Source organism: Hippocampus zosterae, chromosome 9, assembly GCF_025434085.1.
Source record: "Hippocampus zosterae strain Florida chromosome 9, ASM2543408v3, whole genome shotgun sequence".
Lineage (NCBI taxonomy): Eukaryota > Metazoa > Chordata > Actinopteri > Syngnathiformes > Syngnathidae > Hippocampus > Hippocampus zosterae.
The window spans coordinates 13,374,735-13,393,778 of record NC_067459.1 but is presented as its reverse complement, the minus strand read 5'-3'; the positions used below and the strand labels follow the sequence as shown (position 1 = coordinate 13,393,778).

The window sequence follows — 19,044 nt, the reverse complement described above, 5'->3', positions numbered from 1 at the left end:
TCTGGCAAAATTCAGAGCGACACTGAGGCACATTTTGGGAACTATGCAAACAAAAAAAGATTGACTTGGTTGTTTCATTTCACATTAGACAGGGGCACAACAACTTCTTGTACCCAAGCAATTAAAAAGCTTATTCAAAAAAGGGCTCACAACTCATTTAGTAAGTTAATCATAGGACTAACTCAGCTAAGCTCAACTCAACTTAATTTAACTTTAAAAACATCCAAACTGCATACAAATTGCTGTACAATAAAAATTCGGCAAAAAAACAAAAGCCAGTTCAAAAATGATAATAAATAAATAGCATAAAACCAGTAAACGCAACAAAACACAAAAATAACATCATGTCTGATGTTGAATTGAAATCCAAAGAATTAAAATTTGTTTTTAGAAGAGTTTTAAAAATGGACTCAAATGTGGCTTGCTTAAAATTGATGAAAACCATGTTCCCTTTGGTCTCATGGAGGCCTACCACAGCACTTAGTGTTACTAGTAGGTATCAGACAGGCTCCCGAACTTTGACGAACCTTGGTAATCGGCTATTCATTGATGCTACTTCCTCATCACCGCACCAAACAAATACTTTTTCTACGGCACATTATAAGAAAAAAAAAATCCCAAACAATTATTGGGCATGGTGCTTGCACGCCACAAATAACCGCACAAGATGTTTTCTCATTTTAGCACTGGAAAGTGTTAAATTGTATTTTACTGTAAGTCTCATCACTGCCTGTCATTGTGCGTGATAGTCTGATCGATTGTCCCATGTGTTGAATTGATTACTTTGCCGAACAAACAGGAGAATGGATGAACCCACAGAGGAAGGCTGAATGTCTTCATGGCATAGGGTAGATACAAGCAGATGCACTTTTTCTTGAAGCTTGTTTTGATTGACCTCAATTTTTTTTTAAATGCTGAGTTTTTTTTAAATAAACTTGTTCATTCTGTATTATCAACATTTGTTAGTCAACCTTCAGTGCCATTTGTGTCCGCCACTAACTAAAAACATTTTAGTTGGGTTAATGTAAATAAAAGGAAGCTTTTCAAGATTGTTTTTGTTTTCCTGATTCTGAAATTTCCAATTTCAACTTTGACTGCATAAATAAAATAAGATTTATATCAACTTGTACGCTTTGCCTCTGCTGTGCCCACTTTTAACCAAAAGGAAACCGATTACAACTATATTTTAAAGTCCTTGTTGTTCACTAGAGTGTACACAGTTGTTGTTTTTTAAAAATCAATGGCATCTAGTTGGATCAGAGGTATTAAATCGCTAACATCGTGGCTCATGGAAATGACCAGAACGCGACCAACAAGGTATGTTTGGATAAATCTAAAACTATTCAAACAGTTTCGAGATTGATTCATAGTATTTTTGTACTGTATTGGATGTATTGATGCCACAAAAAAGTATTTTGTCCATTATGTACAATTGGCTCTATAGGACAACCCTTGGCCCCGAATAGTAAAATCCAAGTTTGACTGTAAAAAGAAATTACATTTTTGAGGTTGTTTTGAAAATTGCGCAATCCAATTGGACTTTGAACAATTAAAAAATACAAGGTAATGAGTATTTTGTACAAATAATAGGAACTTATAATAGTTTAATACTTTATGCAGTAAAAATGAAAATCATTGTCTATGTCGCTAAAAAAGGTCGCGGATAAGCTTGAAGGGGAGTAAAAATGAACAGGGCCTGAGCACAACAACATTTATGGTCATATATTATTGTATCATATTCCTTTAAGTATGAATTTTTTGGAGTGGTAAACAACTAAAATGTAGCCTACATTATTCTCCAGCAGACTTGGTAAGAAGAATGTCACTTTTCAATAACAGGCGTTGTGTGACTCGTCTTCTGTGATTTCTTTGTGATGCCCTTTGCTTTTTTAAAACTTTTTTTAAGTATCTGTGTCCATCTTGAGTGTCTGATAGATGTTCTGTTCGCAGGGAGCACCTAATGAAAAGATGGGATTTGGTCACAGGCGGGGGGCGATCAAGTGATCTTTCAGATGGTTGTGGTGAAACTAATTTTAATAGCATGCCAAATGGATGCATTACTTTTATCTTCATTAACAAAGAGACTTCTCTTTTCCTCGCGCTAAAATTTAGTAATCTTGCAGCTGCAGGATTAAAGCAAAAATGTACTGTTTTCATGGGAATGAATAAGCATGTGCTCTCACCCTTCAGTCAATAAAACGAAGCAGGAAAAATCTGGCGGGCCAAAAACTACCTAGCTCATTTGACCATAGTGCCCCCTTTCCCACTTATTTAGCTGTAACTATAGAGATGGGCAACTGAAATGATCGCTCTCGTACATGTCATGACGCATAAGCGCATTTAAATCTCAGACTATTTGTTTTCAATCAAAAAAATGTATTTGAAACTGTACTTTATTTTCTTTGCTGTCCATATATTTCAATTAAATAAAATGATTTCATTGTTTCCATGGTGTGTAGTAACTGTATCACGTTGATATTTCTACTAACGGCATGTTGTTTTCATGCTCGTAGTGCATTGTGGTTTTTATTCGACTGTTGAGTGACCATCGATGCCTACTATTTTTCTAAGTCCATTGTGAGTAATTTTCAGTCTACTACAGTTTTTTTTTCTTTTGGACACTCAGACACACCTTCGAAATGGTGTGACCCTTTAATCATGCTCTATTAGGGAATAGTGTGCACATTTGGACACAGCCCATCTTTTTATTGTTTGTATTATATTTGGCACCATTTAACGCAGTCTGTTATAAACCGCACTCATTTTTGTTGTGTACACTGTAAAAAAAAAAAAGAATAAATAAAAATAATTACATTGTCAGGACTGCTGACAGCTACAGTACATCTTATCCACAACGAAGGCAAACGATAGTTGACACCACCAATGAAGTTTTTGGGCATGAAATTAAGAGACATGATGTTGTTCACTTTAAATATCTTGGCAACAGCCTGAGTTCACGAGACAATGTTTTACATCCCAGTTTGTTAGCAAAACTCAGTCATTGTAATTGTGCTTTTGTGAATACCGAATGGAAAAATATGACATTCAAGCTGACCTAGTCCATTGTTTTCAGTGAACAGCAACGTTGTTGATGAGCAACACTTAGTCCCTTTTTAGGTGAACAGTTCAGCTGTACGGCGAAGAAAGAGGAAAAAGCCTTTCTACTCTTAAGTATTGATTTCTAATCCTAACCCTAACTTTGTCTTGAAACCTTTGAAACCTCTACCGCAACTTGTGTAAAAGTGTCTTAAAACTCTGATTTCAAACCCGAACCCTTTTTTGAAACCCTAACTAAGGCTGAAAGTCTTAACCCTTCCTGAAAACGCACGTTTTAAAACCTTGTTTAACATTCTTACTTTTGTGTGAAGCTGCAACACAGGCTTGCCTGATTTGACACTCTCACTCAGGTTTGAAAGCCTTGATTTGAGTTAAATAGTTTGTTTGCCTGTTTGTTAAACATGACTTCCCACTTGCAACTTTACAATGCAATTTTCAATGTTGGCATACATAGCTGGAATAGAAACTCACAGCGGTTCTATAGTCAGTAAGAGGACCAAAGTCTGTCTGTGGTAGGTTGCGACTTCCATCCCAGCGGCGTTCTGGTCGGACCTCTGCTATCCAAGTGGTACACTGCTAGCTTGTGTGTGAGGACAAGTGGATTTGACATGCACATCAGAGCGTGATACCCAAACATCTTGCTCCTGTCACATGACAGACAGACAAACACGCACACACTCACACACACAGGCACAGAATTGGACGTAAAATGGATTATTACGCTAGCTGCTGTAATAAAGTGTTGCCAGCAACCCCCAGTGAAACCCAGCAAAGTATTTTTCTTTACATTTGCAGTTTGACATGCAAATTGTGGAGTCGCATTAGCAATTGTGACTTCCTTTTTCATTTCCACACAACGGTCACAAACGCATATTTTTAATGGTCTATAAGTCCCCATGGTTGATTCAGGGCTGATGGAAAGCTTGAAAATATAATTTTGTGCTTTAAAAATATGCTGGACGATGTGCTTGAGATTTATTATTTGCGCAGTTTTGACATCTAGGCAATGGATGTCTTTTGATAGGGCAGAGTGGTTAATAGTAATTATAGTAAATAGTTAATAATAATTTTCATCTATTAATTTCAGTTTCTTGGTCATTCATGTGGCGTACAATGCTTGCATTAAGATGGCTGCTTAGAGAGTGGAGTTAGTTTACCAAAGTAGATTCAGATGGGATTTTGGACCTTGGTGGGGCAGGGACCAAGCTTATGAAAAAAATAATACAAAGTCATAACAATAAAAAAATTTGCAGAGATGACCTTGCCTCACATGTACAAATCTACATGAATTAAAAAAAACAACAACAACAACAAAACAGTGACTGAACTGGATTGGGTGCAAAGTTCGAAAACCGACATTTGGACAACCTAAGCCATGCGGTTTGACATATTATTTTATGATGTGACAGGAGTTGTTCGTTTAGATCAATTTCTTATGTGTTGTAGCTGGAATTGTATGTTTAATAGCACATGGCCACGAGTAGGCTGTTCAGGGCATTGTTTGACACAGTTTCTGTAAGAGTCTATTTATTGTCTTTGTAATTGCTGACTTACTGGGCCCCGTTACCCCAGACCGCTCTTTTGACGTAGTTAGTCACACATTTTGCTGTGTCCTAAGTCATAACCAAATCAAAAGGCTCTTTGCGAATCTCGTTGTTTTAGTTCTTACTGTTTTCATTGGGATTTAAGAGAATGTGCTCTTTGTGAAAGTGGAAAACCAAACATGGTTTTGATGGTCCAAAGCGGTTGTCAGCAGTTGGTGTTCAGTGTGAACTATTGTGACATACTGTACGTATAAAGGAAACGGATGACGTTGAATTATTTTACACCTTTTTATTTTGCTTGCGTGTCTGTGTTATCAGTTAAAATGAAGCATTCATATGTCGCCACGTCTGAATGAATGTATATGTTTTGAGTTAAATATATAATGTTAGTCACAAGCACATGATAAAGAATATTGAGCTCATAAGCATTTTCTGTGAACAGAATCAGAATCAGAATCATCTTTATTGGCCAAGTATGTAGAACACACAAGGAATGTGTCTCCGGAATAACACGCTGCATTAGTATCATCGTAAACAAGGACTTGACAAATAGGTATGCAAGGACATTTCGTAATGTAAGTGAGACAATGTGCAAAGTATCAAGCAGAGCTAAAGTGATCAGTGGTAGAATACAATACGATGACAGTTTGTACAGTTGGTGCAGAACAGATGCTGCACTTCAACTCGTGATTACACTGGTCAAGGCTATCTGGCTTAAAATTTATTGAACTGACTTTAAACGGGGTTGAATGAAATACACCAACAGTGAGTGGACAATAATTCAATAATAATAATAATAATAGTGGTGGATGAACACAAGTCTTCTGTCTCTTGTAAAAGTGAATAATTCACATCGAACATTAACAATAAAACATCATTCTTGAAAACTATTTACTCAATGCCACTGGGCATGCTGAAAATTCAAGTGTCAACTTCCTCTTATGTTAGAAAGTTGTTTTCTGTATTTCAAATGAAAAGAGTTCAAACATGAGCTGCTTAGAATTGGAGTGTCCAACCCCGGTCCTTGAGGACCCCTATCCAGCATGTTTTAGATGCCACCTTCCTCCAGGTCACTTGATTCACCCAAAAAAGTCAAAATGAAATAAAAACTGATAACAATGAATGAAAATCCAAAACTATTATAACCCTGTGATCTAAACATGGTTTACCTTTCCGTAGGTGCTGTTTATTTTACCGCTGCCACATCTAGTTGGTAGCTTGTCTGACTTCCTAGATCCATTTGAAGACACTGTAGCTGGAGCTCTCTTATCTATGGGTTGTTGTCGGCAGGTGTGACTCATTCTTCACCATTTTAAAAAGTTCGTGAGGCGAATCATCAAAGACACAAGATCAGACTATGAATCAAACTTGAAACTCATGACCATGCTTATAAAAATGCATTTTTAATAAAGGTCAGATTGTTTTTGTCTGTGACTGTAGAAAAGAGAACAGGTACTTCTGCTGGGATGTTAAAAGTGTGGACACAGATGAACATATTTTACAATATATTGTTTTGTTTTGAGGAATAAAAAGGCATTGTTGCTTTTGTGGAGCGAAAATAGCCCATTGTCATCTGTGCTTTGTCATGTGCCTCGTATTTTCCGCTTGTTGGCTCCTAGTTCCTTCCAGCTTCCTTATGAGACAAATGCTCACATTTGGCATGAACTGATTGGCTGCTCCGAGCATCATTTTATCAGAGCATCTTGTATTCTAGCCGCCTCGCAGTGCAGGGCAACCTTGATTTGCTCCCGTTCATCCTCCATCTCACGCCACCGGGTGGTGCACATATGGCCTGCTCGTTAGGACACGGACACACGTGATGAACAGCGACAGGATGTGTCCCCTGCCCTGCTTTAGATCACGGCCCAAGCACCCTGCACCCATCCAGCTAATCCCACCCGTACATATCGACAAAAATGCTGATTAGCTATTAATATTTGTTCCATCCATTTAATTGAGAATGTTGTCATTTTGAATCAGTTGAAAGCATGACCACCCGAGGCGCTGTTGATTTAGTTTCAACCAAGCCCCGTTATTCACGGGGAGAAGATCTGAGCCCTGAACCAAACCAAGCTTAAAAAAAATTGGAGAAAAGAAATCCCGAAATAGGTGAATCAGAGGGTGCTGAACCGTGAGTATAAGAGGGTCTACTGTAACCGTTTTATAATTATTTTTTTTTCATTATTCAAGGGGTCTCTCAGAATGTGAAGAAACGGGTGGAGGGGCTAAAAATGTAGTGTTGGTCAGCCTTGCATATTGTTTACACTGTAGATCGTATTTCATGGTCCATGCTTTCACCGTAGTTTAGATTTTTTGTGGGTGTTAATGTGTTTATTCAAGTCACAGATCGTTGTGATATGATGATACCATGCTCGCACAAATGGGATTGATCGGATCCAGACTCAAGCAGAGGTACTAAATTGGTCCCACAATGGCACTGATCGGGATTCATTGGTACAAAGAAAATTATACCCTATCATATAAAATATACAATACATTATATTACTATTACAATTGCTCTCTCTGATCTCTGATTTAAAAAAAAATGTAAAATGTGTTGACCAGTTTAATAGTTTTAATTTGTTGTCATTCTTGTTTTTTTGAAAGACTCTTGTTTCTATTTATTTCATTAACAAAAATATTTTTTCAATTTTTGTTTCATTCGTTTCATTAACTATAATAACTTGTATACACAACATTCAGAATCAGTCTTGAGTAGATTGATTCAGTTTTTCATATCACCTGGTGCCAGAATGTACGGCAAACACCTTCTATCTGTTATTGTTTGGATTTGGATCTCAATCAAAACCACGCACATAATTCCTGCCTGTGCAATAGTTGCTGATTGGTCCAAAAACTGTCAAACGACATCGGATTTTGCTTTTCATATGAACAGAGATTACACCTTCTGTTTATACTTAGATGTGAGGAAACTGGTTACATGTATTCCTGCGGTAAGGCAAGGCAAGGCAAAAATCACCTTTGGTGTTTACTTCCGTTGTCCTAAAACCAACAAGTCACTCGGTAAAACAAACCACTCTTGTTGTTCTTCTGGGGATCTGCAGGCAGCTGCCCTCTATAAGTGGCTTTTGACCGTGTTTGATCAACACGTTGAATTATGCTTTGCTCTCGTATGTCAAACAGCAGACTCACATGTCAACTTGACACATGTTATTCTCCCACACCCACAATGTCTTTTTTTTTCGACTCCGCCACACACTGTGCAGCGAACAGTTTGAAAAGTGATTTCAATCAACTGTTTGCATGTTCTTCCTGTTCTTACAATACAATACAATACAATACAATACAATACATGCTGATTTATATAGCGCTTTCACAACAGCGGCAGCTGTAACAAAGCGCTTTACAAAACAGTTAACATAAAGTAAAATAATAAACACAACACATAACATAAAACACGGACAGTCGTGCAGTCCTAACCACTTTTCCGTCACACGCTTTGTTGTTTGAAGCGGTTTGAGATGAAAGAGGAGAGAATCAAAGTGTCCTTTAACCAGTGGATCAGAGACGTCATGCTCAAAATGTGCACACGTCGGCTACAAGCTAAGTTTCAAAGTCAACAAGAAGCTGTAGCATCCATTGACGAAAAAAGACATTGGTTCACTTCTCCTGTCCCATGGAAATCCATTTCAATTCCAAGCGGCGACTCACGGTTCCAAATACGCATCGGCGCTCTTCGCCAACGCTCCTCTCTCCTCATCCTCAACTTCAGCGGCCATCCATCCAGCCGCACCAACGCCGACTGTCCAACAGCGCTGACATAGCCACTGAACAAATCGGGGCGGTGAAAATGCTGCCCATTACTGGCGCAAAAAACACAAGCGCCCCAGGTCTGTCCAGCACCGACAGTCAATGGCGCCGACATTCCTCCCAATCAAAATCTGTGCTGGTACAGGCGTGCTGCCGAGAAGGCGCAACCACCAAGCACAGATACTGCTCCTTTGACGAATGTCGTGGCCAAAAAGCACTGAAAACAGTCCATATCAGGTCCACACAATGAAACAACAAACAACATGTGAAAAAACAAAATACAAAAACAGCAAAAAAGAACAAAAAAAAAAACAAAAAAGCAAGGCTCTTGAAGAGCACTTGCCGAAGGCTGCCTACTCGGGCGCCATCTTGGGAATCAAAGTCCCAAGTTCTTAAATGACTTTCCTCCCCATCAAAAAAATCAACATGGACAATTGAATAATTGTCCATAGATGTGAGTGGTTGTTGAACTCCATGTGCCCAACAAGTGATTTTGATTGGGATAGTGATATTGGTAAGCAGTCCAAGGTGCATCCCTCCAATTGCCCAATCACCTACAGCTCACCCGCCACCCTAATGAAAATAACAAGAGCTATAAAAATGCACTAGAGCCCAATTGTGAGCGAATTGTGCTAACAACTAAGCCACCGTGCTGCCCGCGATGACAACCAAAGAACCGGAAGCTATTTATTGCACATTCTTGGTGACCCCTGGTCTGAACTTTTTCAGGACTTTTTTTTGTAATTTTTTGTTAGTTCCAAAATTAGCCGCTGTTGTTTACTGGTGCTGTGGTGCAATCAACAGAGGGTGGTATAGGTTTTTGGTGTATTGTGTCACTGCTATGCAGTAAGACTGGAGTGTCTTACGTGGGGGCCATGTTGGCAGGAGCGACTTTCCTCATCAAAGGCAATGCATGGGCATATGCCTTGGCCATGTTGGCAGCAGGCATCTCAAGGATCTCTCTGAGTTCTGCAGCAGGCCCCTGGGATTATAACTGTCCACCCTGGAGTTGGTGCCTTGTTTGTAATGCTCCAATTATGGTGGCCATTTTTGATCAAGTTTATCATATCCATCTTTGCTGAGGGCAGTTACTTGCCATATTTTGGGTGTATATGCTGCTGTTTTATAAACGTGTGAGTGCACCCAGCTTTGAGCGCAACCGACCTCAAGTAGTCGAGGGTAACATTTCCTCATTAGGTCCCTTGTCTCACCTGCGTGGCTCCTATCATGTCTCATTCATTCAATTACAACCTAAAGTGACATTTCTCCTTTGTACGCCTCTCCTCCCCTCAGTCATAATAATATATTTCCAACAAGGAAGTGATGGATAATTCCAAGCAGATGTGAAGCTGTCTCAACAAGTTAACAAGGATGCGCAAACAAGTCTGGCCATTTAAATTGCATGGTAGTTAGCGTTCTTGTCAGTGCAAGAGCGGCAAAAACTTGCATCCTGATTATAACATCCTCATTTTAGAGTGCCAATTTATCACAGTTAGCATTCTTATGAGAAGAATGCTACAAGTTGATATTTTAAGCACAAGTCCGTCTCTTTTGGTCAATGTGGAGGACTATTTATGTCTTTCATACGAATGGAATTACCGGTATCCCTTGAGGACGACTATTCATTGAGATCAAGTGAACACTCTAACTTCACAACCATGTGAAGTTTGTCCCATTTGGAAACACACTAATATTTTTTGGGGAAAATGCAGAATTCGAGATTGAACCTACATCACATCAGCAATTCTCAGACTTCAGCTCATCGATAGAATTCATGTGTTTTTTGTTTTGACTGAAGGGGTCAGAGGGAGCTTTTCTTGTGCTACAGTAATACCATAGAAATTACATGAACAGAGTTATTGCCAAGTCAAGTCAAGTCAACAGTATTTATAGAGCACTTTCAAACAGCCATCACTGCATACAAAGTGCTGTACATGGAGCGATTTAACATACACAATAAATAGTAAGACGAAATGATAATAAAGGCGGCAGAAAGCACCAAGCAGCAAACTATTTCTGATCTGGCGGCGCGGTGTACTAGTGCTTAGCATGTCTGCCATGCCGTCCACAGGCAGTATAAAATAGGCCTAAACAATTTAGAATCTATTAGCGGTGTTGTTTTCCCCTCTATTTTATTGTGATTAAAAATTCTTTTTTCAAGGTGATCCTGACCTTTTCTTTAACATAACACAAGCACATGCAAGCATGAAATCAATGTCTAATTTATTAGACATAAAAACACGCGCAGTCTTTTAAGCGCACAGAACATCACAAAATTCAACTGAACAAGTGTAGTGGACCCAAGTCAGTCCGTTTTAAGATTGAGATTGCAACAATGCAACCAACCCCGTAGCATTACCACTTCAATTTTTCGTGTCTCACAAAAGAACGTTGTGTAAACATGAGGACTGCACTTAAGCACTAAATGTATATAGACATTATTTAAATGAATTTAAAAAATACTTACAGTTGTACATCAAATTAACTCTTGCCATTGAAATAAATGGAAATGCAATTAACCTGTTCCATCGTCCAAATGATTATTAAATTAAAATATTCTATGATGTATATTTTTCAAATTTTAATCAGTGTGTGGTTGAAAATTAGTAAATATAAATATGAGTAAAATATCAATATGAATGAAAATATACTCTATTCTGAATGCACTGTAAACAAACAAAAGTGCTTATTTTGCTTGAACTTTAATTAAGGAGGGTAGAAAGATAACACCCCCTCCAGTGAAAAACAGTCTCCTCCTTCCAAAATAACATAACAAGTGTATTCAGATGTTTTTGTCTATTTTTTCCCCACAAAAATTGATCCGTGGAAACTTGCCTGTTTTCTGGGTCAATCTGAAATCCAGCCAGCTCCTGTTAGAATTGTGATTTGGGGGTATATAGCCAACAGTAACCCCAAAGTAATTCTGATGACCCAATTAAGAGTAAAAAAAACTACAATTATTGCAATGAGTTACACACAGAGTCAACAAAAGTGCGAGAAGCACAGAACTGATCCATCCCCCTCATCCATGCTGAGATGAAGCACACACAGTCATATGCCAGGCGTCATGGTGAATACAACATCTATAGTTTTTACATTTTCATGTTTACAGCGGTTCCCTCCTTATTCCATTTGTGTGACAGTTAAGAAATGGAAACCATCTCTCCCTTTTCATCTGCTCGCAAACGACACAAATCTTTTCATGGTGTCCCTTTTCTTCTACTTTGCTTTGTACTGAACAATACGAAGATAAAACATGACACCTACAAGCATGAAAAGAAACTTTGCTAATTTGCTGTGACGCAAATAAGAAGACGCAAGCGTTTGAAGATGGAGATAAGATTGCAGAGTGTTTGTGTGCTCAAGAGGGAGGAAGATGAAAAAGGAAGGGAAAAAAAACAAAAAAAAAACTCAGTCGCCCACTAGTGGACACAATTCCACTAGAAGAAGAATTGATGAGCTTGAAAGGAACATTTCTAACAAGCTGTGAAATGTATAAGAGTGCGGTTTCCCAACCACTTCTCTTTATATGCAAGCACTCAGTTTTTTTTTTAAATGTTATTTCAGGAAATGTGAACAAACGGTCCAAATTTGTTGACTGATTCCAATCAAAAGTTGGAACAAAAACACTCACAAATTCTCACTTTGGACACGTAATTATCTAAAATCAGTCCTTTGAGGGCCAGGAGAAACATGACCAAGCAAATGTTAATGATCAAATAGTAGCATTGACGGCTTTTTGTTTTCTGGGCTTTTTGATCTGAGGATTTTAGAATGAGATAGAGGAATAGATCAAATATTATACAGCTGTTGGTGGGGTGATGTTCCCACATGGTCATAGATGCGCGTTGGAAGGTGGTCTCCAAGTGCACCATTGGCATTGACTTCCCATCATCCACCTGTGGTGGTCTGCCTGCAGTTCCGAAAAACATACTTTGCGTACAGAGTCTATTCTTCTACAATGTCAAAGCGTGAGGGCATCTGGCAAGATGATTTCAAAGAAAATGAGAGGAGCCCCTTCCTTTGGCCGGGAAGCAAGTCTATTTTGTTCACTCCCACAACGGCACAAATACCCCTTTTTAACTGTGCCTGTCCATGAAAATACCCTGAAAAGAAAACTCTACCTATGCACACGATTAGCTTGTGCTTCGCACAAGGCTTCCGCTGGGCACAAACAATAATGAAGTTCAGAAGAAGAGAAAGCATGCCAATTTAAAGCAGTGCTTCCCAACCTTTATTGAGATACTGCATGTATTTTACATGAACACAAATGTCAGAAAAATTATAAGATATACTGAAATAATGATGATCCCATGTCAAATTACTGACATTCTTTTAAAAAAATCTGAGCGAGTTTCGTTGGAACAAAACTGTATAATTCTGTTGTATGAATGGCAACAGGTGAATGAATACCATCTGCCATTCAGTTGAAGAACATTTCATTATTCTCGATTTGATGCTAGCATCGAGAGATGAACAAAAATACGTTACTTGTAGCAAATAAATCCTTTTCAACCTACTTCGATAAAATTGGGCAGTTTCTCATGGCACACCTGATCATAATGTGGCATAACATGGCACAGTGCTTAGAACTCACTGGTGCAAAGGATTCATCCTACATGTGTTTGTTTGGAACTCATTGTTTTCTCTTTATATACTTCTGTACAAAGTACTTTCCAATATGGCTAAAGCAACCTTAAGATAATGTTATCAATAAGAATATGATGTACAGTACACTTCAATGTTAGCTGTGTTTATGTGAAGAGACACCCCTCCGCGTAGCAATTCTCCACCTGACCTGCCTTTACACTCCCCCATCATGGTGAATACATCACTTATTAGATCATTTTCACATTTTAATACAAAGAACAGTTAGTTTCTTTTTAGCTTATTCCATGACAAGCGATTTACAGTTGCATCGTCGCCCTCTGTAAAAACTAAGCAGCAAGAATTGTCAGCAGTTTTGCAGGAAGCTTCCAAAGGAAAAGTAGGCTGCACGTACCTGTTTTGACAATATGTAACTGTATTTGTTTGTAAAACCAACATTAACTCGCCATGACAGCACTGTTGTATGGTTGTCACATGATTGATGACCCTGCCCCTTTCTCTCTTTGAGTAACACAGTTTGGAGGGTCAGGACGGGGCTCCTGCATCCTCCCCACTTGGGCTCACGCTGCATCTGCATATGTGAAATCGCCATTTCACCCCCAGCACACTCCCCTAATTGTCGCTGGCGAAAAATGTTTTGTGGAAATTTGCCCTCCACCAGGAGTGCCTGTGCACGGCAATTGACACACACAACTGCACGGAGTGTGTGTGTGTGTGTGTGTGTGTGTGTGTTTGTGCGTGCGTGCGTGCGTGCGTGCGCGCGCGCGCGCGGGCGTGTGTGTGCGTATGTGTGTGTGTGTGTGTGCGTGTGTGTGCGTGTGTCTCTTTCTCTCTCTCTCTCTCACACACGCGCGCGCGCGCATACATACAGTATGTACAAAACAAAATAATATACTGTATATACATATTCAATGATGAAGCAATTACTCTCCAGGGAAACATCAACCCGTTGTCAATAGCCGCACCCTCCTAAATGCTGAAATGATCCAATTTCTTATAGAATAAAAATTGGATTTTGAAATAATTGACAAGTCCAAAAGTGAATTTGCACAATTTTGGCGTTGCCCTAAAATGCTGACTTCATTTACTCGAGATGCTTTTATTGAGTGTTTTATGCTTTTCATTGATTAATCGTAAGAAATATTATACATAGAATAATGACGTGTTAAGTAATGTTGTTTTTTAAACTTTCAACCTGAATTTTATCTCCATAATGCATTTGATACGGGCAATTCATGCAAAATGAATTCATATCACATATACATTCTTTGTACTTGTTATTTGACATTCAACAAAATTTGTGTTTGTTTTATAGTAAATCTTTTAACCCCCCAAAAAGTGCTTAACTACATATTTTATGCGAATAATGGCTTTTTAAGCGATATAGCCCACGTTTAATTGCCATGGCGGCAGACACTGGGAAAGAGCGAATTCCATTTCAAAATAATATTTCCATTGAATAGTTGCTTCTTGTGTGCATGAAGGCTCTAATGTGATGGAGGCTGAGAAGGCTGCTGGGGATGATGATGAGGATGAGGATGAGGATGGTGGTAGTGGTGGCAGCGGTGCATTGGAAATGTCCAACGGGGCCCTGTGATTGGTCGGCGGCTCTGCAGGCTGAGCCCACTGGCTTTGAATGCGAAAAGGAGAAGGCCGCGGCAGCCTATGGGAACGCGCGTCTGCCTCCTCCCACGACGTGTGCACCAAAGTTGCCCACTTCAACTACTTCCACGCAACCAGCAGACATTACACTCACGCCAAATGCACCAACGGGACAGGAGGGCCTGCTTTTGCCAAACTCCTAATCGCCTTTTTGACTCATGAGAATTATTTTGTAAAGACCATTGCTGTTTTCTTTTGAAATACTGCCCCCCCCCCCCACCCCACCTCTCTCATCTTATGTGAACCTCGCGTGAACCCCACCTGGCATTGGAATTTCGCTGCATAGTTTTTCATTTTGAATATTTTTATAACCCACCCCCACACACCCAATCTAAGACGTTTTGGACTTTGTGAAAGCAGCTTCGAGGCCTTCCTGTTTGTTTGTTTTTTGTGTGTGTGGCGGTGCTGCTGAGCGAGTAGCTGCAGGATGGCTACTTTACCCGGAACAGTGCCTCGGATGGTGCGCCCCACGCCGGGTCAGAACTACCCTCGGACCGGCTTCCCTCTGGAAGGTGAGTGGACAGACTTTGTGGGGTGGTTTCGAGAAATTTGCGTGAAGGTCACACGTTTGCAGTTATTTAGACTGTAGTAAGATTAAAATAAGAACGAATGAAAGAAAGTAAACCAAACGAAAAAAAAACTATTTATATATCCTGTATGTTTGCAATTTTTTACGCAAGTACATGAAGGTCACGTGTTTAATTAAGAGTAGTGCAAAAAGGAAACAAATTACAAAACATGTTTGTATTTCAAACAACACATTAAAAACTTCTATTGTATTCCATATTTCCTTTAATGCTGACATCATCTGACCATTTATCTCATGTCCATAAAGGCCTTGTCTATCCCCATAAAAGTCTTTTTTTATCATGAACTTGATAAATTAGTACTGCATTTTTAAAAAAAGAAATGTGAAAAATGTTGGTTATATAATTTGATATTTAAATATATTTAAATATAATTGAATAATAATATAAATAGTAAAAAACGTTTTTTGAATGAAAAAAAGTGCTTGCAATCATAACAAAAATCGTCATTTGGTGTTATTTCTTGTACTGTTCATGTGGATTTCGTGTGAGGGATCACAAATGAGCTTTTTTTTGGGGACACATCAGTCTTTTTTGGGGGTGGCATGTGCATGAAGGTCAAGTTTTTTTTAACTCTCTTATAATTTCAAATAAGTAATCTCCATATATCCTGTTTGCTTTTTTTTAAAATCGTAAACCAATTTTAAAACAACAACGATTATGTGATACAACATTCTTCTATTTCGTCCCAAATCTAGCATTTGAACTGACCCCAAATAGCCATTTTTTCCGTTGTAGATGTGTCATAAGCACCTATCACAATAAGTGTCGGTTTTAATAACATTAAAAAACACGTTACCGCCAAAAGAGGCAATCTAATTGTTAATTTGGCGACAGCATACGACCGTGGGGCGATGAGGAGGATGCGTGTGAAGACCACTTTTTTATATTTGCATGCATTTATGGCAATCGTTTTCCCATTAGGGCCGAGTTCGTGCTCAAGTGGCGAAGGGAAACACCCGCGCGCACACACACATCCACACGCGCGTCTGGCTTCGCAAGTTAGTCGTGGATTTGCTCGAGAGGGCCGCCGCAGCAAATGGCGAATACGCCACGGGAGAACCGTTGGAGGATCACATCAATATTTGGACAGCATGACTAGGAATAATCAAGGTGGCAAAGTGTCATCCTCTTCTCTGGCTCTCCACTCGTGGGAGTGGAGCGCGTGGAGTGCGCTCGGGTGCATGCATGTAGCGTGACACGCCGAATCTGTGCCTAAAATTAAAAAAGGAAATTAAACAAGCGAGGTGTTTTTATGTGCTGTTTTTGTGCTGTTTTATTTTATTTTATTTTATTTACATCTGTGTGTTGCTGCCCACGCAGTCTCCACCCCACTGGGCCAGGGTCGGGTCAACCAGCTGGGCGGCGTGTTCATCAACGGGAGACCCCTGCCCAACCACATTCGCCACAAGATCGTGGAGATGGCCCACCACGGCATCCGGCCGTGCGTCATCTCGCGACAACTGCGCGTCTCGCACGGCTGCGTGTCCAAAATCCTGTGCCGCTACCAGGAGACCGGCTCCATCCGTCCGGGGGCCATCGGGGGCAGCAAGCCCAGGGTGAGTGTGCGGAGCAGGGCGGGGATACCAATCCATCGAGGAATGCGTGCACTCAGCGGACACAATATTAAGTACACCTGTGCGCATCCAATTCAATATTATTACCAACATTATGACCATAGTAACCAGTGACGTCAGCCTTTATCCACGCCATATAATGGTGTAATTAATAAGGGGAAACAACCGGAAACACCCCCCCGCCGCCCCCCCTTCTGGTTTTGTAATATTTTTCACACATTTGCTTGTGTAATTCGTTTGTTGAGACCAGCCATATCATTAGGTACACCAGGAAGCATATAAAAGCATTAAGCATTTAAAAAAAAAAATAGTTTCGTTCCTTCGCAGCCTGCTTGTTATTTATTCGTCCGCTACATTAGACAATTAGATCAGAAATATTCATTCGTATGTATATATTTTAGATGGCACTCCAATGGCATCCCATGCAACAGAATATCTTTGTTGTGACCATATACCGTACAATGAGAATAAAGAAATCGAGTCGAAATCATTACGATTGTAATTGCATCCTCATTGCAACTTTCTTTCACTGGCTCCTTTTTATTCGCCCTATTCATTGGTGTAGTAAAAAGTAATAACAGTTTGAATTGATCTGGTCACTGTCTTTGTGTACAACATGATACGTGCACGTCCACGATCGACTATGACATTTTGTGTTCTTAAAAAAATATTAATATTTTATGATTTTATGTGTTCATTTTTTATATTTTCAGAATGTAATTGGTTAAATATTGCTCTGGTGGCAAAAGTCAAGCTCATATATAATAGTTGTTATAATATTATATCGTCACCAGTAATAATATTAGATACACCCACACAATTTAATAATCATAGCCATCAGCTATGATTCCTTGGTTGTAATGAATGATATCTGTATAATTCTCCATTTGCATGAAAAAAATTGAGTGATAGTGCATGACTTAAATGTTTAGCTGAAATGACGGACTTTGACAAGTGTTTTGACGCTAAATCATACATAGACTGGTTTTAAAAAATCTGCGTGAACACAAATTTCAAGGAAACAAAACGGAAAAAAAATCAGTTGGGCAATTCAACAAAATGGCTGGTGTTTTTTTTTTAATGGGAAAATGCTTCCCCACATTTTCAACAAAGAATAAAGGTATCAGCAAAAAACAACTTGTACTTTTTTTTAACAATATATGAATCCATATCCTACCATGAAATGGCTCCAATTAAATTGCTCCCCACCCCCACCCTTCTGTCCATGCAACTTGCAGCAGGTGGCCACTCCCGACGTGGAGAAGAGGATCGAGGAGTACAAGCGAGAGAACCCGGGCATGTTCAGCTGGGAGATCCGGGATAAGCTGCTGAAGGACGGGGTGTGCGACAGAAGCACAGTTCCTTCAGGTGAGGCTTCATCTGGTAAGCTGCAATTCTTCTTTTAATAACCTTATCATAGGAGCCTACAAGTGCAGCATCGCTTGTCGTCATAACTGCTTGATGAAAAGAAAAAAAGAGGAGAAAAAAAAGATACCAACAAAATATGCTTGACTTTTGTTTAGTGTCCTTCTTCAAATGAGATGATCTGGTTGTGTTGTGGGTTTGAAAAGGGCTAATCACCCATTTACCTTCTTGTTGCCATTAGTGAGCTCCATCAGCCGCGTTTTGAGGGCCCGATTTGGCAAAAAAGATGACGAGGATGACTGTGATAAGAAGGACGAAGACGGAGAAAAGAAAACAAAGCATAGCATCGATGGCATCCTCGGTGATAAATGTAAGTTAGCAACCTTATGGGCCCTTAACGGCTTCTCTATCCACCACTTGCATGTCTTGTCAGCCTCCTCTTGGCTCGGAAGGGGAAGATTTGCCCAAATATGTCCAAATGCACTTCCTCCGAGGCGTCCTCGTGGGACTTGATTCCTTTTGCTCATTCACTCCATTATTTATGAGAGCCTTGGCACGGAAGGTATTTAGCGGCAGGAAATTAATTTGTGTTGGCCAATTGCGCCTCATTCATTCACACGGTCAGCCATTCATCGCGGTGTGCTGCTTTGACCCCCACCACCCACCACCCCTCCCCTCGCAAAGAAAGCCCCCCCCCCCCCCCCCCCCCCGCCGCCCCTCCAAACGGCTGCTGACCCAAGGTCACATTTTCACCACTTGTTACATTTGAATGGACGTTTAGTTGCTCGTTTGTAGTTCATAAAAATTCTTCCATTTATAATGTAGCTGCATGTTATTTTTTCTCCATTACATTCGCAGTAAAATTTTTGAGAC

At 39.7% G+C, this 19,044-nt stretch overlaps 2 protein-coding genes across 5 annotated transcripts in view; both read left to right on the top strand.

Annotated features, from left to right (window-relative positions):
• Positions 1-19,044, top strand: part of prxl2b (peroxiredoxin like 2B) — a 260,615-nt gene that overhangs the window by 41,099 nt on the left and 200,472 nt on the right. The window lies entirely within an intron of this gene.
• The window catches only part of pax7a (paired box 7a), a 61,181-nt gene continuing 56,834 nt past the window's right edge, over positions 14,698-19,044 (top strand). Inside the window, exons 1-4 of one of the 4 annotated variants that reach the window (XM_052075698.1) lie at positions 14,699-15,154; positions 16,553-16,788; positions 18,045-18,174; positions 18,413-18,541. In XM_052075698.1, the coding sequence (XP_051931658.1) occupies positions 15,070-15,154; positions 16,553-16,788; positions 18,045-18,174; positions 18,413-18,541 (580 nt within the window). In that variant the 5' untranslated portion in view covers positions 14,699-15,069. Of the gene's footprint in view, positions 15,155-16,552; positions 16,789-18,044; positions 18,190-18,412; positions 18,542-19,044 lie in introns of all 4 variants that reach the window. The other 3 variants (XM_052075697.1, XM_052075700.1, XM_052075699.1) reach the window with 3 other exon arrangements.